At 41.3% G+C, this 21,349-nt stretch overlaps 2 protein-coding genes across 3 annotated transcripts in view; one reads left to right on the top strand and one right to left on the bottom strand.

The window, feature by feature from the left end:
* The window catches only part of LOC113451610 (alpha-2-macroglobulin-like), an 83,413-nt gene extending 81,810 nt beyond the window's left edge, over nt 1–1,603 (top strand). The window contains exon 36 of the mRNA XM_026722989.2: nt 1,306–1,603. Coding sequence (XP_026578774.2) covers nt 1,306–1,328 — 23 coding nt within the window. The 3' untranslated portion in view covers nt 1,329–1,603. The remainder of the gene's footprint in view (nt 1–1,305) is intronic.
* A 1,599-nt stretch (nt 1,604–3,202) lies between these two features.
* LOC113451609 (vomeronasal type-2 receptor 26-like) lies at nt 3,203–11,842 on the bottom strand. 2 transcript variants are annotated; one of them, XM_087928503.1, is made up of 4 exons: nt 11,556–11,842; nt 10,520–11,335; nt 6,916–7,042; nt 3,203–5,216 (listed from the first exon to the last, which is right to left on the bottom strand). In XM_087928503.1, the coding sequence occupies exons 1-4, from the start codon at nt 11,715–11,717 to the stop codon at nt 4,306–4,308; spliced, it is 2,016 nt and encodes a 671-aa protein (XP_087784629.1). In that variant the 5' UTR covers nt 11,718–11,842; the 3' UTR covers nt 3,203–4,305. The 2 variants fall into 2 exon arrangements, with proteins under 2 accessions (XP_087784629.1, XP_026578773.2); XM_026722988.2 differs by lacking the exons at nt 10,520–11,335; nt 11,556–11,842 and adding an exon at nt 8,350–8,461.
* Between the last annotated feature and the right edge of the window lie 9,507 nt (nt 11,843–21,349).

The raw sequence follows: 21,349 nt of genomic DNA, 5'->3' as shown, positions 1-21,349 counted from the left end.
GGACTAGGGGGGACATGATAGCAGTCTTCCAGTATTTGAGAGGCTGCTACAAAGAAAATAAAAATGGAGTGGGGGTTTCCCTCTATGCTCCAAAGCACTTTGGGGCAGAACAAGAAACAATGGATGGAAACTAATCAAGGAGAGAACCAACCTAGAACTAAGGAGAAATTTCTTGACAAGTTTTCTGTATCCTGTACAGAGGTGGATTTATAAGCTGTACAGATGCAGATAGATAACTCAACAAGACGTCCATAACAAAGTACATTTATTGGTTCATGAGGTATCCCCATAACTCACATTTGTGATGAAGTTCTTCTTTAATGACCAATCCTTTGTATATCTGCCTTGTTGTAAAAGATGGTTATCTCCTAACCCATCTCGTAGCGATAGAAAGAAGCTGCTGTGAGTTAGAGAGTTCAGGCAAAAGTGAGTAAAACTCCCCCCAACTGCTCAAGGGTCAATTTAGTGACCAATCAGGATTACAGATGTGGTCACGTGATATGGACTACATTTCCCAGGATACCTTTAACTACATTTACCATGATGCATTCCCTTAAGGGGACAGCTCATAATTTCTAAGTAACAATCCAATTCCCATAGACTGGCTGGAACAGCACAACAAGTGAGAACAATTAATTAGTAGAACAGGTTGCTTTCAGAAGTTGTGGGTGCTCCAGCACTGGAAGTTTTTAAAGAAGAGATTGAACAACCATTTATTTGAAATGGTATAGAGTTTCTTTATTGAGCAAGGGTTTGGATTAGAAGAGCTCCCCAGTCTCTCCTAACTTCGTTATTCTGCAAAACACTCATTGTCAGAGCAAGAGAGAGCAACTTCTGTCCTGTGCAGTTGTGCTGGATGCAAGCAAAACCCACTTGATTCCAACATTTTGCTTCTTATGGGACTAACCAGTAGCTTCTGCTTCTTCTGACCAGCTTCTTCTGCTTGTGTCTGGAAATCTGGAGCCCAGATACATGTTCAAGACAGATTTGGTAGGATCAGTTAGACCTGATCTTTTCCTGCATGGTTTTTTTAGCATTGGTTACAGGGTTAATTGATTGGTTTATTATGTGTCATCAGATCCACATCAACTCTTAGCAACCACATAGATTTTCTCCATCACGGTCTGTCCATAACCTATGCTTTTAGTTCAGCCAGTGGCGTCCTCTTCCCAGTGCCACGGAGTCCTTTACTACTAGTTTTCCTCTTGTCTTACCTTATACCCTTCCCAACATCAAAGCCTGTTTCTAGGAAACTAGGTTGGCTGAATCTTCCTTCTGACAATTTTCATGCTTTTTCTTCGACAGACGAAGATGTCAAAAAACATTAAGCAAGACAATATCCAGCCAAACCAAAACTATTGACCAAGGAAGAGAATCAAGGAAGAATCCATCAAGTATGCTGTCCCCCCTTTTTTTCTATGCAAAACCCCACTAAATGTATGTGCCCAACTTAACACTGTCTTCCAGGCGACTGGCTACTTACATTTTCACCACTGATGGTAACAGAAGACCGGGATACAGATTGCTACTGGAGATCAAGAGCAGAAATATTTTTACTTTCTCCACTTGTTGGATGAAATAAAACAAGTTTTTTTCTACTCCATCAGTATTTCTCTAGTGAATCTTTAATATGAGGGTGTGGTGAGAGGTGTTTATAGGGAGAGTTGGGGCACAGGAGATAGGTTTGCTAAGAGCTGCTCTCAACATTGGAGATAACCAGGAAAATAATTGGGGTGGGATAGGGCACCAAGGTAGGGATTATAGGAAGCCAAAACAAACCAAGAAAAAAAATGATACGGATTAATATTTAGTGCACTAAATGGATCTATACATATAAAAGCGAAAGACCACTCACACATCATCACAAAATCTCCAGAACCATAAAACCTACAAACTTGAAATTTGGCACGTATGTTCCTCTTGGCTTCTAGGTGCTTGCTAAGAAAGGATTTTTTGAAATGACCATCAGAGCATTCATATTTCCTATATTATTATTAACATGCTCTGATGCTAAGGAGTTCTACTCCCCCTCCCCACCTGAATAGAAATCTGTTCTAAATGCAAAACACAAGCAGTGGAGAGGAGTTTCAGTTTCACAGCACCAAGCAGCTATAGTACAGAACAGTTGAGCTAAGCCACGCCCAGGCTCCTTGCTGTCTCCTTGTTAACACAGCAAATATTGTTTCAGTTTCCAAACAGTCCTCAACTCTCACACACTGACAGGACACTAGTCAGATGAATACCACTGGATGCTGATAGGTAGAGGCAGAATTCCCCCTCCCTTATTTCCCACCCAAACTAAACCCGACCACATAGTTTCATAGCGAAGCACGGGTATCGAGCTAGTCAATGTATAAAAGAAATATTTGGCCAATGAAGGTAGGGAACAGCAGAGCACCCTTTCACATATATATTTACACTGATATTGACATAGATATTGAGATCAGTCATTCTCAAACATATAGGAGAAGCATTGAAAATTATGTTTTGAAAAGTCAACAGGCACGCTCCACATTTCTCTAAAATTTAACTTTAAAGTTTGAGACACTCTCTCAATTTTGGCAACTTGAACTTTAATTCCTAAAAATTCCCCAGCCAACATGGAAAAACAAAATAAAGTGTTTCTTAAGGTAGCCATTTTTACAAATTCAATACCCCATTCTTTAGAATCTCTTGTAATTAAAATAATCTTTCCTTTCCTCCCCTTTCTTCCCTTCCCTTGCCTTCCCATCCCATCCCATTATAGTCTCTTACAATATTGCTTAGAATAATTTTTTTCAGAACTCAAATCTTCATCTCTTTTCTTACATTCTCACCTGTATCTCCTTTTGTTATTTTTCTCTGATTGTCTTGGCTTGAATAAAAGAACTGATTTGTACAGATTATCTCACCCAGTGTCACATTTTTCTTGTCTTAAGCTAATTTCTGAAACTGCACAATTCACTATTAATCAGTAGTAGAGAATTCCGGAATTATTCAGTTTAGAGAAAAGGAGGGGTCCTGAAATCAGTGTTTTGATAGATAAATACAGCCATATGGAGGATGCTGAGGAAATACTTTTCCATAAGTTTAGCTATAACAATTTGGTTTAACTGTAAAAAAATGTCTAGGTGGAAGAATTGAGGCTACAAAAGAAACTGGAACAAATTCAGATATACACACCGAGTTCTTCTGTCAAACTAAACATATTTTTATTGTCAGCACTGAGGAAAAAATATTTCATGCTTATGTTTCCTGTATGAAGGGTTCGTCAATTAAACAACCAAATATACATTTATTTACAGGGCTTCCTGCACTTCCTTCACTATTTGAATTGCTCTCTCCATAATCCACACATTTGTTAAACTCGAAGGTCTCTCTTGCCTGACCAAGTTGCCCCTCAGAAATCTTGATCATAAGATATGCTTGTTGCAGGTGTTCTCATTGACCTAGAATAGTCCATGTACCCAATTTGGGGGTACGACAGTACAAAAAGAACAATTACAAGTTCAGAAAAGGATAAGCAAGACATTGAAGCCCTGGAAACCAACCACCAGAAGGAACTGAGTTTGTTTTAGCCTACAACAAAGACAGTTAAAAGCCAATGCAACTCTATTCAAATATTGCAAAGAGTTATCACACTTCAGCCATAGACTTCATCTCTTACATAGATGACATAGATGAAAATTCAAATTAAACATCAAGAGGATGTAAATAGTTCCTAGCTAGTGCAGCATGAAGTGATGGCTTCTTCCCTAAAGGTCTATGATGGAAACCAAAGGTCAACCTTTGGTTACACTTGGATGCCTTTTCCAATGTAGGTCTTTTTCACCATCAACTAGTTTTTGTCCAGCCAATCTGTCTCTTTGGGTAAGCCTTTCTTCAGAATTTTCACACCATGGTCCTGAGAAAGCTGCACCACAGCACAGAAAGGACAATTACACATTCAGAAAATGATAAGCAAGAGGCTGAAGGCCTCAAAACCAACCATCAGAGGAAACAGTTAAAGAAACTGGGTTTATGTAGCCCGAAACAAAGACAGTTGAAAGCAAATGTAGTAACTGTCTTCAAATATTTCAAGGGTTGTTACAGATCAGTAATAATTTTCATTGTTATGCCAAAGGGCAGGACAATGGATTCAAATGTTATAGATGAAAATTTAAAGTAAATAGTAAGAGGAAATAAACGGTTGTTAGCCAGCTCAGCATAAGTGATGACTTCTTCTCTAGAGGTCTATAATGAAAACAAAAGGGAATTATTTATTTTAGCAGCATCAAATATGTCAGTTCGAAGGAGTATTTCTTCTTCAGAGTAAATATTTCAGACTCAGGTGCCATTTTTCCTTTTTGTGGTCAGGTGATCTTTGGTATTCAGATCAGGCCTTAGTATGATAATGTAGCACTTGGGGAAGAAGATGCAGACCAGCAGAGCAGCACTGGAGGCTAAGATGGAGAAGACTTGCACGGCCACCATGGACTTCCCCTTGGTGCTCTGATAGGCAGGCACAAAGGACACCCAAACGCTGCAGAAGACCAGCATGCTGAAAGTGATCAGCTTGGCTTCATTGAAGGCCCCAGGCAGATTCCTGGCCAGGAAAGCCACTGTGAAGCAGATGGTGGCCAGGAAGCCCATGTACCCCAGGGCAACATAAAACATGGCAACAGAGCCTTCATTGCATTGCAGGGTGATCTCTCTGGGTTGGGAGAGCATGTCGGAGTCAGGAAAAGGTGGAAAGACACTGAGCCAGATGGAGCAAATGATGATCTGGACAGCAGAGCAAGAAAGGATAATGGAGTTGGCAAAACTCTTCCCAAGCCATCTGTTCATCCTCTTTCCCGGCTTTGTGGCCAGGAAAGCCAGCACCACTGTGATCGTTTTGGCCAGGATGGAAGAGACAGCCACTGAGAAGATGATGCTGAAGGCTGTTTGTCGGAGGAGGCAAGTGGCTTTGCTTGGCCGTCCTATGAAGAGAAAAGTGGACAAGAAGGAAAGCAGGAGGGAAGTGAGGATGATATAGGAAACATCCCGGTTATTGGCTTTGACTATTGGGGTCTCCAGGTATTTAATAAACATTCCTAAGATGAACCCAGTGATTAACGATAAGAATAAAACAAAGGAAACCATGACAATGCCCAAAGTTTCTGTGTAATGGAAGAAGACTGTAGTCTTAGGGATACATTGATCTTGATCTTCATTTGGGTGATGATCATTGGGGCATTTGATGCACTGCTCTGCATCTGCAAAAGACAAGAATAAGAACTTAAATTATTCTGCCATTTTCCCCCTATTCATTCTTCAATCATTAGCAATTAGCAGCTCGACTTATAGAACGCTTCCCAGTGCTTTACACAACCCTCTCTAAGCGGTTTACGGAGTCAGCCTCTTGCCCCCAGCAATCTGGGTCCTCATTTTACTCACCTCGGAAGGATGGAAGGCTGAGTCAACCTTGAGCCTGGTGAGATTTGAACTGCCAAATTGCAGGCAGCTGGCAGCTAGCAGAAGTAGCCTGCAGTACTGGACTCTAACCATTGCGCCACCACAGCTCACAGAATACTCTTTGACTGGAACCTCTATTTACTCCCAGCATCTTACTTTTTTTTTTTTTTAGGAAACCGCAAATTGAGATGGAGAAAAAAAGATGCCAGGTGACTAAGCTAGATTTAGAAAAAAAACTAAGGAGGCCTCAGGCACAAGGCCATAGGCAAATAGACAATAGAAATTGGCAATATAAATCCAATAAATAAATAAGTTAAAAACCTGTCCCCCGTTATTTATGCTATTCTTTCATCAGTCCCCAGGATGATTAAGACCACTTCACAAGTTCACCAGGGAGGCCACACTTAATGATTCTAGGGAGTTTAGGAATTGGAATGCTTACATCCCAATGACTCTCTGCCTCCTTGTTAAGCAGGAGTACTAGGCCTGGTCTTGGACAAAGAGGCAGAGTCCAATCCACCTTTCCTGCAGGAGCTGCATTGGTTACCCATTTGCTTCCAGGTGCAATTCAAGGTGCTGGTTGTCAACTTTAAAGCCTTTCATGGTTTGGGACCAGGTTATCTGAGGGAATGACTCTTGCCAGTCACATCTACCCAACCCATTAGAGCGGGGAAGCAGGGAATGCTGTGGGTCCCTTCCCTGAGGGAGATACACCTAGTGGGACCCAGAAGAAGGGCCTTCTCTGTGGTGGTTCCCTCTCTCTGGAACATCATTCCCTCAGAGATTAGAATGGCCTCTACTCTAGCACTTTTCTGGGAGGCACTGAAGACCTGGTTTTGCCAGTGGGCCTGGAGAGCCCAGAGCAGGATGGAGCCCATCAAATAGCTAGTGTGATTGGCTGGCATCAGGGCAGGGGATGGGAGTTGAGGGATGATTTTTTCCCCCAGATTCTATTATACTTTACTAATTTATTTGATTCTTCTTGTTAGTTTTTATGGATTTTTATTTTTTGTTTTAAATATGGTTTTACACTGTGTAAGCCGCCTCGAGTCACCATGAGTGAATAGGCGGCAATATAAAGTAAATAAATAAATAAATTCCCTCTGACTCACACATTTATTCAGAGCTGGACAGACCTGGGTCCTAATGAGCCTATTCAGATTAGGTGATAAATGAAACCACACTGGAAGACATACATGGGGTTCCCCTAACCAACGTGCCCACACTGAAGAAGCTCCTTGGACAAGCAGTGAAATGTTTCGGACCGACAAGAAAAGAAGTTCAGTTGCCATGACTCAACTTCCAGACAGGTCTACCCAGATAGACTGAGAATCTTCATCAACAACTTTGAGCAGTGATTTCATCTCCATGTTCTCATGATGTTATACTGGGAGCCACCTTGGGCCACACTTTCATATAACCACCAACTGGGCACAGAAATGAGGTTGCAGAGATGGATAATAAGGACTCGCTAAAACCCCACCCCTCTAGAATTCCCACCTTCCTGAATGGAGATGGTCCCATCTGCACAACGAACACACTTGTAGCAACAGACTGGATCTCCTTCTGGAATTAACTTGACCCATCCGGGATAGCAATTTTTGACACATCTGGAAGAGGGCATGGACTAAATAGATAAAAAATATGTTAATAAAGGGGACTTAGGGTTCTGCATCTAAGGAAAGGAAACTAAACTTAGTTTAACTAAAAATCTATATTCAACACTAACTTTCTTCAACTGGAATAATTGGAAATGGTTTCTTAATTAATCTCTTTCCATTATCACGAGTGGTGGGATTCAAAAATATTTACTACCAGTTCTGTAGGGATGGCTTGGTGGGCATGGCAGGGGAAGGTTACTGCAAAATTCCATTCCCTCCCCATCCCACTAACCTGTTTTCCAGCTCCGTTCTCCTGTGCAGGGCAACAAAAGAAGACCCAGCTGATCAGCTGGGATTTGGAAGTCAGAGAATAAATGGGAACAGGGCCAGTCAGAGGTGGCATTTGCTGGTTCTCTGTACTACTCGAAATTTCTGCTACCAGTTCTCTGAACTACTCAAAATTTCTGCTACCGGTTCTCCAGAACTGGTCAGAACCTGCTGAATACCACCTCTGATTATCACCCTTATTTTTCCTCTTGATTGATTTTTAAGCTGTAAGTATCTTAGGGCAAGAAATAGCGTGGGGTAGTGGTTAAAGCATCTGCCTTTAAACCAGGAGACCATAAGATCCCTCTTTAAGCACAAATCCAGTTGGGTAACCTTAGGCCAGTTCCTCTCTTTCAGCCCTAGGAAGAAGGCAATGGCAAGCCACTTTTGAAAGTCTTGCCAAGAAAAATGCAAGGACTTCCCCAGGAGTCAGCACTGACTTGTAGGCATAAAACAGACAAACAAACAAAAACTGGGGCAAAACTTCTAAAAGGAATCTCAAAAGGTTGTGAATGATCAAAATGCTAGCAGAACACGAGCCCTTATTTGTAATGTACAGTGAATAATTGTAAAGGAAGGAAGGAAGGAAGGAAGGAAGGAAGGAAGGAAGGAAGGAAAAGAGGGTAGTAGGGGAAGGGAGAGGAGAGACTAAGAGAAGAGGAGAAGGGGGAGGGTTGGGGAGGGGAGAAGAGAAGAGAAGAGAAGAGAAGTGTATATGTGCCTCACTGATTGTAGTAAGTAAGAACACGGTAACAATAGTACAAACATTAAAGTGATCAAACTAACAATGACAATACAATAACCCAATATAACAATAAATATTTTAAAGTATTGGATAGATTCTACCTTTTAGATTAAAGAAACCAGCAGTGAAGAAATATATCACAGTTTGTAAGGTAGCAATGAAGGAATTGGAAAAGATATTCAGACGCTGTGTTGTATCCTACAGTCCACTGCCAGAATGCTGCTGGCAATGATGGGATATGTGTGGAAGTGATGTTCTCACCTGGTTAAGCCATTTTGGCCACACAATGGCATCCTCCTTGATAACCAACTTGGACTCCAAGGATCCCTGTCTCTCTAGGCTCCCAAAGACGACTTGATTGACAGATTTATTGGGAAACTTCACCCAATAGATAATGTCCAAGTCAGCTACCAGCTCTCCATCCTTGTTTAGGTACACACTCTCTAAGGCATTGTTGTAAAATTGAGAATTTTGTAGAAAAGGGTGTAGCTATAATGACAAATTTTAGAAGATATACTTGAGGGGAAGGAAATAAATATTCTTTATTTTAACTCTGCCCATTTCCAGCTTTGAGTCTCTTACACTCAAACAAGGGATCTAGTGTGGATAACACCTCACCTAACAAGGCAGGGTATCCTCAACCATCACTTTCAAATCAGAATAGAGGAGACTGTATACCATTCCAGACAAGTGACTCCAGTCTCTTCTTAAAAACTTCCAGTTTTTTGTGGTTCCACTGGTTAATTGTCCACACTGTTTGGAGGTTTCTCCTTAATTCCAGGTTGCTTCTCTCCTTGATTAGTTTCTATCCATTGTTTCTTGCCCTGCCCTGTGGTGCTTTGGAAAAACGTCGACTCTTCTTTGTGGCAGCCCCTCAAATACTGAAATACTGCAATCATGTTCTTCTTTTTTTTTAGACTAGAAATATTGAGTTCCTGCAACTGTTCTTTGTATGTTTTAATCTCCAGTCCCTTAATCAACTTAGTTGCTCTTCTCTGCACAATTTTCAATGCTTCAACATCTTTTTTTTTTTGTAATGTGGTGACCAAAACTGCTGGAATATTACAGGTGTGGGCTTACTAAGTTATTTCTGGTTTGGTTCTGCAACCCAACAGGACAGACACAGACTTCAGAGGATAATTAGAACTGCAGAAAAAACAATTACTACCCACCTGCCTTCAATTTAGGACCTGTATACTGCACAAGTCAAAAAGAGGGCTGTGAAAATATTTACGGACACCTCACATCCCGGACAAACTGTTTCAACTCTTTCCCTCAAAACGACGCTATAGAGCACTGCACACCAGAACAACTAGACACAAGAACAGTTTTTTCCCCAAATGCTATCACTCTGCTAAACAACTAATTCCCTCAACACTGTTCAACTATTTACAAAGCGTGCACTACTATTACTGTTAATCTTGTCCTCACTCCTTATCATCCATCCCTTCCCACTTGTGACTGTATGACTGTAACTTTGTCGCTTGTATCCATACAATTTATATTGACTGTTTCATAATATGATTTGATTGCTTATTGTACCCTATGACTATTATGAAGTGTTGTACCTGATGATTCTTGATTCTTGATGAATGTATATTTTCTCTTATGTACACTGAGAATATTTAAACTTTGGAAGAGCTTTATAGCTCCCGCTGCCTTAAGAAAGTTCAAAACATTCTCAAAGATTCATCTCATCCTGGACACCCTTTTTTTGAATTTTTACTATCTGGCAGACAGTACAGAATAATAAAAACAAGGACAAATAGGCTGAAAAACAGCTTCTATCCCAGGGCAGTAGCTCTTTTGAATTCTGCTATATACACTGTTGGTGCGGTGTTGGAGGTTTTCGGTTCAATGTGTGGAGGGTGAAGGATGTGTGTTTGTGTTTATTTTCATGGTCATGGTCATGATGTGCACTGAAGATGGTGTTTGATTTCGTTGTACGTGGCGCAATGACAAAAAGTAAAGTAAAGTAAAGTAAAGTAAAGTAAAATAAAGTAAAGTAAAGTAAAGTAAAGTAAAGTAAAGTAAAGAAAAGACAAATTCCTTGTGTGTCCAATCACACTTGGCCAATAAAGAATTCTATCTATCTATCTATCTATCTGTCTGTCTGTCTGTCTGTCTGTCTGTCTGTCTGTCTGTCTATCTATCTATCTATCTATCTATCTATCTATCTATCTATCTATCTATCTATCTATCAAAGCATTTAACAAGATTTAACAGATAATCAGAGTTGGAAGGGACCTTGTAGGTCATCTAGTCCAACCCGCCACCCAAGCGGGACACACTACACCATTTCTGACAAATGGCAGTCCAATCTCTTCTTGAAAGTCTCAAGTGATGGCACTCCCACAACTTCCTTCACCTTCAACTTTTTGCAAAGTGATGATTACATTAGACAGAGCAATCAGAGAGGGAAACAAAATACCTGCCAAGGCTGCAGCCTGTGAATTCCCGACTCCTTCTCACTTTTCTTCCTCCTCCACTTGGATCTAGAGGCATAGGCAGCATTTAAGGCACGAGCCACAGCCCAGATGGTGTTGTAGAGGCGGTAGCCATTGAGGGAAAGCACCCTTTCAATTTGATCCTGGGGCAAGGACCTCAGCTTCTCTCTCTCTCTGCATCTTATCCAGCCATGCACGGACAAGACATGTTTAGAGTATGAACACTGAAATGCTCGGTAAACATACTGCTGCATTAAAGCAAAGAAGAAAACCATATCATCATATTTTATCTTGTTTTTGGTTTGGATGTAGAAAGAAAAAAAGCCATAGGTATACTGGAAAGACAGAGCAGAATACTTCAAGTCAAGGATGATATTCGTCATTGTTGTGATGATCCAGATCTTCCCTTGTTTAGGTTTTATCTCCTCCTCAAAGACTCGTTCTATAACAAGCATTCTAAAGAAGCCAAACTGTGTCTCCACCAAGAAAATATATACATTGATTTCTTTCCATTTGAGAAACATATCAGAAGGGATATCCATCCCATGGTTAGTTATCCCTGAGAGGGTTAGTGAGAAAAGGATACAAACACCATTCGTTTCCAAGAGTGGCGTCAACGTTTTCAGAAACACCTGTCCTTTGTCTGTGTCTGGAGCAAGGAGGCCAATGGAGGTCCACCTGAAATAAAGGAGGAGTTTGACCATGCCTAAATATTGGATTCCCTCTTCAGGCACCATCCGGTAGAAAAATGGGAACAAAGCCTTATTGCTCAACACTTGAGAAACAAAAGCATAAGATACCTGGAATGAAAAGAAGGGATTGGATGAAAAGAAGGGATGGCAGAGCCCTGGGGACATAAGTTCATACAAATGACAAAATTCCAGGCAGTTTTCAACTTACAACCTTAATGGCTCCTTGTAACTTTCGAACTGCACACTATTAAAATTGTTTGCTACGCATTGAGTTTTCAGGTGGCATTTTAAGGGAGAAATGGCTAGTGTTCAGTTTTCCCAGCGTTACCTGTGGGATTTTGTAGATGCCTAAGAGAGTCGAAATCTGGATGGAGATGTCAGAGTCTGTCTCATCAAGAACAACCAACAGGTCCTCCTCTCTTCCACACATATAATTTGGAATGTTGGCTTGTCCGAAAGAAAGAAGGTCTAGCAAAGCTTCAGAAGTCATTTGTTCACTGCAGTAAATGTCGTGGAGGTTGTAGCCCAAAGTAATATTCGATAAGATACTTGGACTCTTGTTGATCTCTTGGATGGTGATTAAGAAGGAAAGGAGATGCCATATATTTCTTGCTTCTCCCCTGCAAAAAGGATCACATTATCATCCTCCATTTACCTTCTGTGTCATAGTATATTCTCAGCTTCTGGGAGTTTCCAGTGAAATCTATGGCAGAATAGACATTTTTGAAGGAAGAGGGACATCATTGCAATGGGGATGGGAACTCTGAGTGCTAGTACTAGCCCCTGAAATATCTCCAAATAAAAGAGAGATCAGAAGATAACCCACTTGTTCTCCGCACAGCTTCTCCCCACAGATAAATGACAGGAAGGAATGGTTGAGTGGCTGGGAAACAAAGGAAATGCTCATATGGATATAAGGTAGCCTATATGGACATTCAGTCCTGCTAAACTTCATTTCTAATGACAAGAGTTTTGCAAGAATTTATTCATAAAGACTAGGGTGCATTGTTACCTAAAAGACAATTAAAAGACCATGTTAGAATTGTTTTGGACATTTTAGAATATTCGGCACAACATAATGAAAAAACAAACTGCATAGGGTTTTTTTTAGATGCATAGAAGGCTTTCAACTCTTTGAACAGGATTTTCTTATTTAAACTTTGGAAAAATATGAATTTTGGAGAGAATTCAACAAAATGGGCAAAGTTTGTTTATGCTTTATAGAAAGTACAAATTATTGTTAAAGGAGATCTAACAATACCAAAGGAACAAGACATGGCTGCCCTCCGCCCCCTTTTCTGTTTATTACAGTTTGTGTAATATTGAATAGAGACATAAGACAAGGATTTGGGGAGTAAAAAATTACAAAGAGACTTACTGTACAATTTAATAGCTTTTGCAGATGATTTGGGACTGGTTTTGGATGATCCATTAAAGGGAATCCACTAATGGGAAAACTAAAATAATTTAGTCTATTAGCAGGTTTCACCAACCAAACACAAACAGAAGACAAAACAGAACGGATGAATAAAACAGGTTTTAAGATTGAGAAGAAGATAAAATACTTTGGTATTAATGTGACAAATATAAACCATATGTTATTTCAAAGTAACTATATAAAGATATGGAATGAAGCTATATATATATATAGCGAATGAAGCTATATATATATCGAGAGAGAGAGAGAGAGAGAGAGAAGCCTGATGATGGCTGATGAGATTCTGCCGAAACGTTGCAACAACTTTAAAAGCACAACTACAGTGACGTGGGAAAATACCCCCAAAAAGCTGAATGCCATACATGTAAGTACCCGCGAAAACTTAAGAAATATATAGATAGATAGATAGATAGATAGATAGATAGATAGATAGATAGATAGATAGATAGATAGAATGGCAGAAACATTTGTGTGGTAGGAAGGAAAAAACATGAGTTAGATATAAGGTGTTACTGGATGTGAAAGAAAGAGGACTGGGGTTACTTGGTCTGAAAATATACTTCACAGCTTGTTTAATTTGAATAAAAAGAGTGGATGTCCATGAGAAATAAAAGGACATGACTTAAGATTTGAGTGGCCTGGATATTTTATGTACAACAAAGATAAGATTAATGCATATTTTAAAAACCATTTTGTTAGATATGCCATACCAAGAATATGGAATGGATAGAAACCTAGGCTGTGACTTAAATTACATTTAGGGCTCTTTGCATAAGACATATTGTATAGAAGAGAAATGATAAGTAGAGACAAATGTCTACCTTATGGGAATACACCACAATTTTGTCAAGGGAAAGATTTTAAAAATTAATATATAATTGTACATACTTGAATCCAATCCCCTCTGCTGTCAGCCCTTCCATTAACTCTTTCCTTCCTGAACGTCTAAGCACTCCTTTGATATTTTGATTAAAGCTAAAAAGAGGAGCGAGTTTATACTGCAAACTACTCTCATAACCATAATGAGCCACGTTTCTCTTTGTAGGGTCAGATTAGTACAATGAAGGACAATGAAGGACAATTAGTACAGATTAATACAATTAGTATGATGAAGTTGTCATGGAGATTATTTAGCAATCTGAGCAGCAGGGAAGGTATCTTCTGATAGTTACAAAGGAAACTATGATGCAAACTGAGGAGTTGGAGAAAGCATGAACTCACTGGACTTTCTGCCCCCCCCCAAATTTGTCACTTCCAGGAAATAAGAACATTGAGAAACTTACAAACAGAACTCAAATACAGGCTACAAAAGAGTGAGGGAGCTTTAATCATGCCTTCAGAATTGGTTACATGCTATAATATGGGCATGGCATTGCAATTCAGAATTAATTCAGAGTTCAGGAAGGACACTAATGCTGCTGTCGTACATTGTACAACTCTACATAAATAGATCATGAAAGCCTTTCCCGGAGATTGAAGAAGCAGCAACGGGTGCAGGGAGTCCCTAGTAGAAGCTGAGTAACTAATGTTGGTGAAATCTGGAGTGAATGAGCTAGAGGTAATTCCACCCCCTCCTCTGGACTCACTGGAAGTATTCTTGGGTAGAGGGAGACACATTGAAATGGTGAATTGGGCGCAGAACCGTATTTTCAGAAGCAATGCCACCAAGGATATAGCCTGCTGATTTGAAATCATGCACTCGCTGTGTTATACTCCCTTCCAAAGTCATGGAGCATTTGGTCTTCCACATCTCATAGGTTATCTGTGGAAGCAGCAGCAGCAGCAGAAGTAGGGGAAATGCCAGCAACATTTCTGGTGAGGATTAGAAGAATTTTCCGGGCTTCACAACTGATTAGGACCATGAGGAGAGCCTTTGATTCCTTTCCAGAGAGGATAGGAGTGGAAAAACCTTATATCTTCTTCCCCTGAGCTGGACCTTGGCCAAAGTCCAGCCTCAGTAGACAAGAGGCATTTAGGAGTCAGTCTACGCAGCCTTGGATGGAAAACATTGTCTGCTTTTGTTGATGCTCAACTCAAAGACGATCTTGGCAAAGGTCCCTGGGGTTGTTTTTAAGGAGGGAAAATGACAGTGATTTTGATAATCCTAAAGCAAAGAACACCAGACTTGGTGACGGGCTCAATTTTCTCTGTGATCCATTGCAATGCATGGCCAGAGAAAACACATTGCCCAAAGGATCCAGCTGTGGCTCATCCACCTGGGATGATTTACTGTCCAAACTTAGATAAAACTTTTTAATGTAGAAAAGTCATGATATCTTTTAGAAGTGTTTCTCAACTTTGGCAACTGTAAGGATGGATGGATGGATGGATGGATGGATAGAGATAGATAGATAGATAGATAGATAGACAGAGGGATGGAGGGATGGATGATAGATAGATAGATAATGATGATAGAGATGAACAGAGAGATAAACATAGAGAAATATAGATATAGATAAATATAGAGATAGTGTCAGGATTCCAGCAATCGCTCTAATTATATCATGATTCTCAAGCCAAACTTCAAAAAACTTCAAAGGATTTATTAGAGGCAACATACTGACACTGCCCTATGTGAAGCCAACTCTAGCATACGTAATTTATAGTCATCTGTGACCCTGTTTCCCTCTCCCCCTCGGCGTCTCATAAACCAGATTCTCCAATTGAGCACATTCATGTGCTGGGTGTCATCATTCACGTTCTCCAATATATTCGTGGGCAAAAACTCTGATATTTTAGTTACTATCTTTTAAAGAGAAGAGTTGGAATGTACTTTTGCTTTCAAACTGCTGCTCTTTCAGATTTCCTTCCCCCCGCTTTTTTATGGCAACTACTAAAACAGGCATAGGAATGTTTTATGAGTTGACATATATATTAGATAATAGAGCTATAGAGATAGACAGATATAGATAAACCTATAGATAGAAATTAAATGAGAGAAGGAAAGAGAGACAGATTAGATAGATATAGATATATAGATAGAGGTAGAGATAGAGATACAGAAAGAGATAGCGATAGAGAAATGATGGTAGAGATAGAGAGGTAGAGATAAAGAGATAGAGAGTGATATACTGTAGATAAATATACCATAGATATAGAAATAGATGATATGAATAGAGATGGAGATTATATATATGTACAGTATATGTATATCTATATATAAAAGAAATCAACAAAGTCTGCCACTTTCCTAGGACAGGAAAAGAGTAAAACTGTGAGGTTTTCTTTCTTTTGTTTTCAAAGGTTCAGAAGGCTGCTTTCATTTCCAGCTGATTTGCATATGGGAAATATGGAACTGTAGAAAACTCTCCGTGGTGCCAGAAAACCTAATTGTTACCTTTCTAATTCATTTGTTCAGTTTAGACAATGACCTGAGAGGTTGCCTGGAGTGGAAAGCCAGAATATAATTCCTATTCATCAATCAAAAGTTTTTGTTAGGCAGTGTCACAAAAATAATTTAATAAAAGGGGAACACAGACAAACCACAAGAAATAAATCTTACTTTTAAGATCAGAGGTTTATTTCAAGAGCGATTTGGACCATGAAAAGCCATTACAACATTACTTATATCAATTAACTGACTGCAATGAGGTCCAATGACATGGCTGAGTCCAACAAGTGACCACTGGCCAGTAGCTACGATCTGAGATAAAACCCTTCTTATATACTCTTTTCTCTCATCTCTTCTGTTCCTCTAGAATCTTACCAGAATAACTTCCTCATTTCACTGTGCCATCCTGTTGCTTGGTACTTATCTGAAAAACTCTTGCCATCTGCACTTTTGGTTCTGTATTCTTGTAATGTCCCAGACAGTAATGTCCAAAATAGCCTCAAAATCGATTGAATTGCAACTATTAAGTTTTACACAATACAGATTACAAGTTTTCCCTTAATTTGCATCTTTTATCAATCTAGCGCTTTAATATACAGTCATATAAGAAACAGTACAATCCAGATACAGGGCTAGGAAGGATAGACACAGGTAAAGAGTTAAGGGTTTCCTCTCACAGCAGTGACCAGGATCATAGATGGGAAAGTGAAATTTTGTGGGTTCAATGAAGCGGAAGAGAACTTTAAAAAGTTCTGCTGAAAGTGAGACCAAGGGTAAGGCTCAATTTGGTTCATACCAGTGGTAGGATTCAATTTTTTTTACTACTGGTTCTGTGGGTGTGGCTTGGTGGGCATGGCAGGGGAAGGAAACTGTAAAATCTCCAGTCAGAGGTGATATTTGCCGGTTCTCCAAACTACTCAAAATTTCCGCTACCAGTTCTCCAGAACTGGTCAGAACCTGCTGAATATCACCTCTGGTTCGTACCCTCATTATGTGCCTTCTCCACCTGAAGACTGAATATTAAAGATGGCTACAAAAAGAAATGTGAAGTTTGTCTTACCTAAAATATGTTCCTTAGAAAATGGATATTCAGTGGTCAGAGACAAGTGATTGATTAGATAGGCAAGATAAAGTTAGTTTCTACCAGTGGAATTAGCCTACAATTAGGTGAGCAATTAGTCAAAAGAAAGTCAAGTAAAAAGCCAAGAGCAAGATAGTTCAGAGCAGGGGTGGTATTCAGCAGGTTCTGACCAGTTCTGGAGAACTGGTAGTGGAAATTTTGAGTAGTTCGGAGAACCGGTAGCAGAAATTTCGAGTAGTTCAGAGAACTGGCAAATACCACCTCTGACTGGCCCCACCCCCATCTATTCTCTGCCACCCAAATCCCAGCTGATCGGCGGGGTCTTCTTTTGTTACCCGCACAGGAGAATGGAGCTGGGAAGCAGGTTAGTGGGGTAGGGAGGGAATGGGGATTTTACAGTATCCTTCCCCTGGAATGGGGTGGGAATGGAGATTTTACAGTATCCTACATTCCAGGAAGATAACGGGGGAGTCCATGGGAAGAACACCAACAAAGATAAACCTCTTTCAAAGGAAACAATAAACTTTGACTCCAGCAATTCTGACTACGCACTTGCAAATTTATATACATAGCTCCCAGTTACAAGCCACGAGGAGGATCATGGTGATCTCCTCCAGAGTAGACCTCGCTTTTCCCTGATCCTCTCCTCCCTGCATGAACTAGGATGGATAGGGGATGGACCTGGATCCTCCTCTGATTGCTCAGTCGGCCTCTGCCCTTCCCCAGCTTCCTCTACCACCTCTGGAGCCACACTCCCATTCCCTGTTGGCTGTTTCTCCTCTTCCTCAGAATCAGTCTCTACCAGAGGCATGACACTATCCCCCCCCCCACAGGGCTCCCTGCCCTGAGACCAGGCAGACGAGGACATTGAGGAAACCAAGCGTGAAAGCCCAAACAAGAAACAAAATGAGACCAAAACTGGACCAAATGAGAAGCATGAACATCAGTGGCATTGACCCAGGTGAAGTCCTCTGGTCCATAACCTTTCCATGCTACCAAATACTGAAATCGGCCCTGCAACTGGCATGAATCTCAGATGTTATCCACTTCATACTCCTCCTCTCCCAGAGGGGCTACTGGGGCCGGCTGTGATGGAGCCAGTCTATGTGGACTGTTGGCCAAGGCAGGGACTAACAGGGAATGATGAAAAACAGGATGGATACGCATGGTCCGTGGCAGGGATAGACGATAAGCCACAGGATTGATCACCACCTCAACCGGAAAAGGTCCCAAGTAACGGTGATTGAGCTTTTTCAATGGTCACATCGTTGATAAGTATTGAGTAGAGGGCCAAACCCGATCGCCTACTGCTAAAGGTGGAACATCGTGATGATGTCGGTCTGCAAACCATTTATAGTCCTCCTTGGCTCTCTCTAGTTGTCGTGGACCATGTGGTGCATGGCTTTTAACTCCTACAAGAATGTATCCACTGCCAGAATTGGGGAATCAGACGGGGCTAAAGGGAAAAGTCATGGATGAAACCCATAGTTAGCAAAGAAAGGGGATACACGGGTGGATGCACGTTGAGCATTGTTATAAGCGAATTCTGCCACCAGCAGGTACTCCAAAATAGCATTCGCTCTCTATTCAAAATAGCATTCAGTTTCGGGGTGATGAGCAGACAACAGACACGCCTGAACCTGCAGTTTCGCAAGTAGGGTCTGCCAGAAGCATTCCATAAATTGTACCCCCCGATCTGATACTGTACGGTCTGGTAACCGATGCAACTGGAAAACATGGGAGATACACAATTGAGCCATTATCATGGCCAATGGAAGACCTGCACATGGAATAAAGTGGGCCATTTTAGTCAACATATCCACCACCACCAAAATGGTTGTAGCACCGTTCAATGGTGGTAACTCAATGATGAAATCCAATGAAACTGCCCCTCACAGTCGTTCTGGCATGGGCAAGGGCTGCAAGAGACCAGGGGAAGCACCAGGAGAATACTTGGCTTGGCAACAGATCCCACAGGACACCACATATCTCGACACATCATGTTTAAGTCTCAGCCACCAAAATGTCCTAGAGATGAGGTGCAGTGTTTTGAACACCCCAAAGTGTCCCACTGCCGGACTCTCATGACTATCATGCCTGGAGGTCATGTAAATGTGATCAGGGAACCACAACAGGTCCCCAATATATGCCCAAGGAGTCTCTTGCCTCCCATTCTCATCCAATTCTCGACGTCGAGCTGCCACAAATGGGTCCTGCCGCTGCACCTCCTGAATCCTCACTCAGAGGTCCACAGGTTCCTCAGTGGCTACAAACTGCTCCAACAGAATCACCGTCCAGGGCAAGATTTTATCCTCCCTTTGGGTATACTCAGGTTTCTAAGATAGGGCATTGGCATGTTGATTCCTTCCACTCAGAACATAGGTCACCCGGAAATCAAATCGAGCAAAGAATAAGGACCATCTCACCTGATGCTGGTTCAATGTCCGAGCTGTACGTAGGTGTTCCAAATTGCGATGATCCATCTGAACCTCGATTTGGTGATGAGCCCCCTCCAGGTGGTACTGCCATGTCTCAAAAGTAGCCTTAACCGCCAATAGCTCCTTGTCCCAAATCGTATAGTTGCCCTCCGGAGCCGACAACTTCCCGGAATAATAAGTGCATGGGAACAAGGTACCTGCAGGATCATAGGCCTGGAGGAGCACCGCACCAACAGCCACATTGGAAGCATCTGTTTCCACCACAAACAGCTGGCCTGGATCAGGATGTTTGAGGATAGGCTCAGAAGCAAAGGCGACTTTCAATGCCTCAAAAGCTGCCTGCTCCTCAGCACCCCAATGGAACTTCTTCCCCTTCTTGAGCAGATTAGAAAGGGGAGCAGTCAAGGCAGCAAAGTGGGGAATAAATGTGCTGTAGTAGTTCACAAACCCCAACAGTCATTGCACATCCTTAACCCGCTGTGGAGGTTCCCACTCCTGCAACAATTGAATTTTTTCTGGGTCCATTTCCACCCCAGCAGGTGAAATATGATGTCCCAATAAGTCAATCGTGATTTGTGCAAACTGACACTTCTCACGCTTAGCAAACAGGTGGTTATCATGCAAATGTTGCAACACCAGCCACACATCCTGCCAGTGTTCCTGCAAGGAGTCTGAGTAAATTAAAATGTCATCCATATAAATGACCACGAATTGATCCAACAAATCACAGAAAACATCATGCATGAAATGCATGAACACAGCTGGGGCATTGATTAATCCAAAAGGCATCACGGTATACTCAAAATGCCCGTACCTTGTCCGGAAAGCTGTTTTCCACTCATCCCCTGCATGAGTGTGAATCATATTGTAGGCCCAAGCAAGTCCAACTTCATAAAGATCTTAGCTTGATGAAGCTGCTCAATCAGTTCAGGGATGAGGGGAAGCAGGTTCCGATTCCTCACTTTGATTGCATTCAACTTGCGGTAATCACAACACAAACGTAGCTTCTCCAATTTCTTTTTTACAAAAAGCACCAGTGCAGCCAATGGGGAGGTAGAAGGCCAGATAACCCCTTTCCGGAGCTTCTTGTCTATAAAACCCCGCAACGCGGCCAACTCTGGTTCCGACAGGGAATATAGCCTGTTGGGTATATGGATACACCAACCAGGTTTGGGTTGAATAAATATGTAAACCTAGGATTAAGTGTTTTGTAGCTTTAAGCACAAGAAACTGCAATGTCATTGTGGGTGCGGTTGCAGGCAGTAATAAAGGTAGGAAGGGAAACGTAATAGACCCGCCTTCTGGATGCACCTGGTTACTGTTCCTGGTCTGCTGCCTGCTGTGTTCTGGAACGTCTATCTGCTTGCTTTTGGAGGCTACTGTGCCAGATACCATTTCAACTGAACACAAAGACTGTTTGCTTGGTGAGCTGAGGATTCAGCGTTGTCTTTGAGAGAAAGGTATCGGGAGGAGAAAGATTTACAAGCAGATAAGGACATTGTATTTACTGGACTTGATAACTGGATTGATATACTGGATAATGATATATGGACTGAATGACACTTCTTAATCTCTGTGTGAATTAAATAACTATTTCAAAACCACAAACAGTGTTTTTGTCTCCAGTGTGTGTATACTCTTGGGCCCACTCTCTCTCTCATTTGCCTGCCTGGCTTGACTGCTGCTGCATACTCTGCTTGGGGGTTTATCCCCAATCACTAACATAGCCAACCCACTGGCAATTTTGCATCTGGCAACAAGTCGATTGGACAATCATACGCCCGATGCAGAGGTAGCTGATTTGCCCCTTTCTCCCCAAAAACATCAGCAAAGT

The sequence above is a fragment of the Pseudonaja textilis genome, chromosome 2, assembly GCF_049901715.1.
Source record: "Pseudonaja textilis isolate UNSWEBS1 chromosome 2, rPseTex1.2, whole genome shotgun sequence".
Classification (NCBI taxonomy): Eukaryota; Metazoa; Chordata; class Lepidosauria; order Squamata; family Elapidae; genus Pseudonaja; species Pseudonaja textilis.
This window is presented reverse-complemented; position numbering and strand designations above follow the sequence as displayed.

What these genes read in the sequence shown, in the direction of transcription:
- LOC113451609 (XM_087928503.1), bottom strand. Translation starts at nt 11,717, where the DNA reads ATGACTTCTGAAGCTTTGCTAGACCTTCTTTCTTTCGGACAAGCCAAC. An exon ending in GCATCTACAAAATCCCACAG is followed by an intron (nt 11,336 to 11,555) that starts GTAACGCTGGGA and finishes TTTTCATTCCAG; the next exon opens with GTATCTTATGCTTTTGTTTC. An exon ending in GACCATCTCCATTCAGGAAG is followed by an intron (nt 5,217 to 6,915) that starts GTGGGAATTCTA and finishes TGTCTTTTGCAG; the next exon opens with ATGCAGAGCAGTGCATCAAA.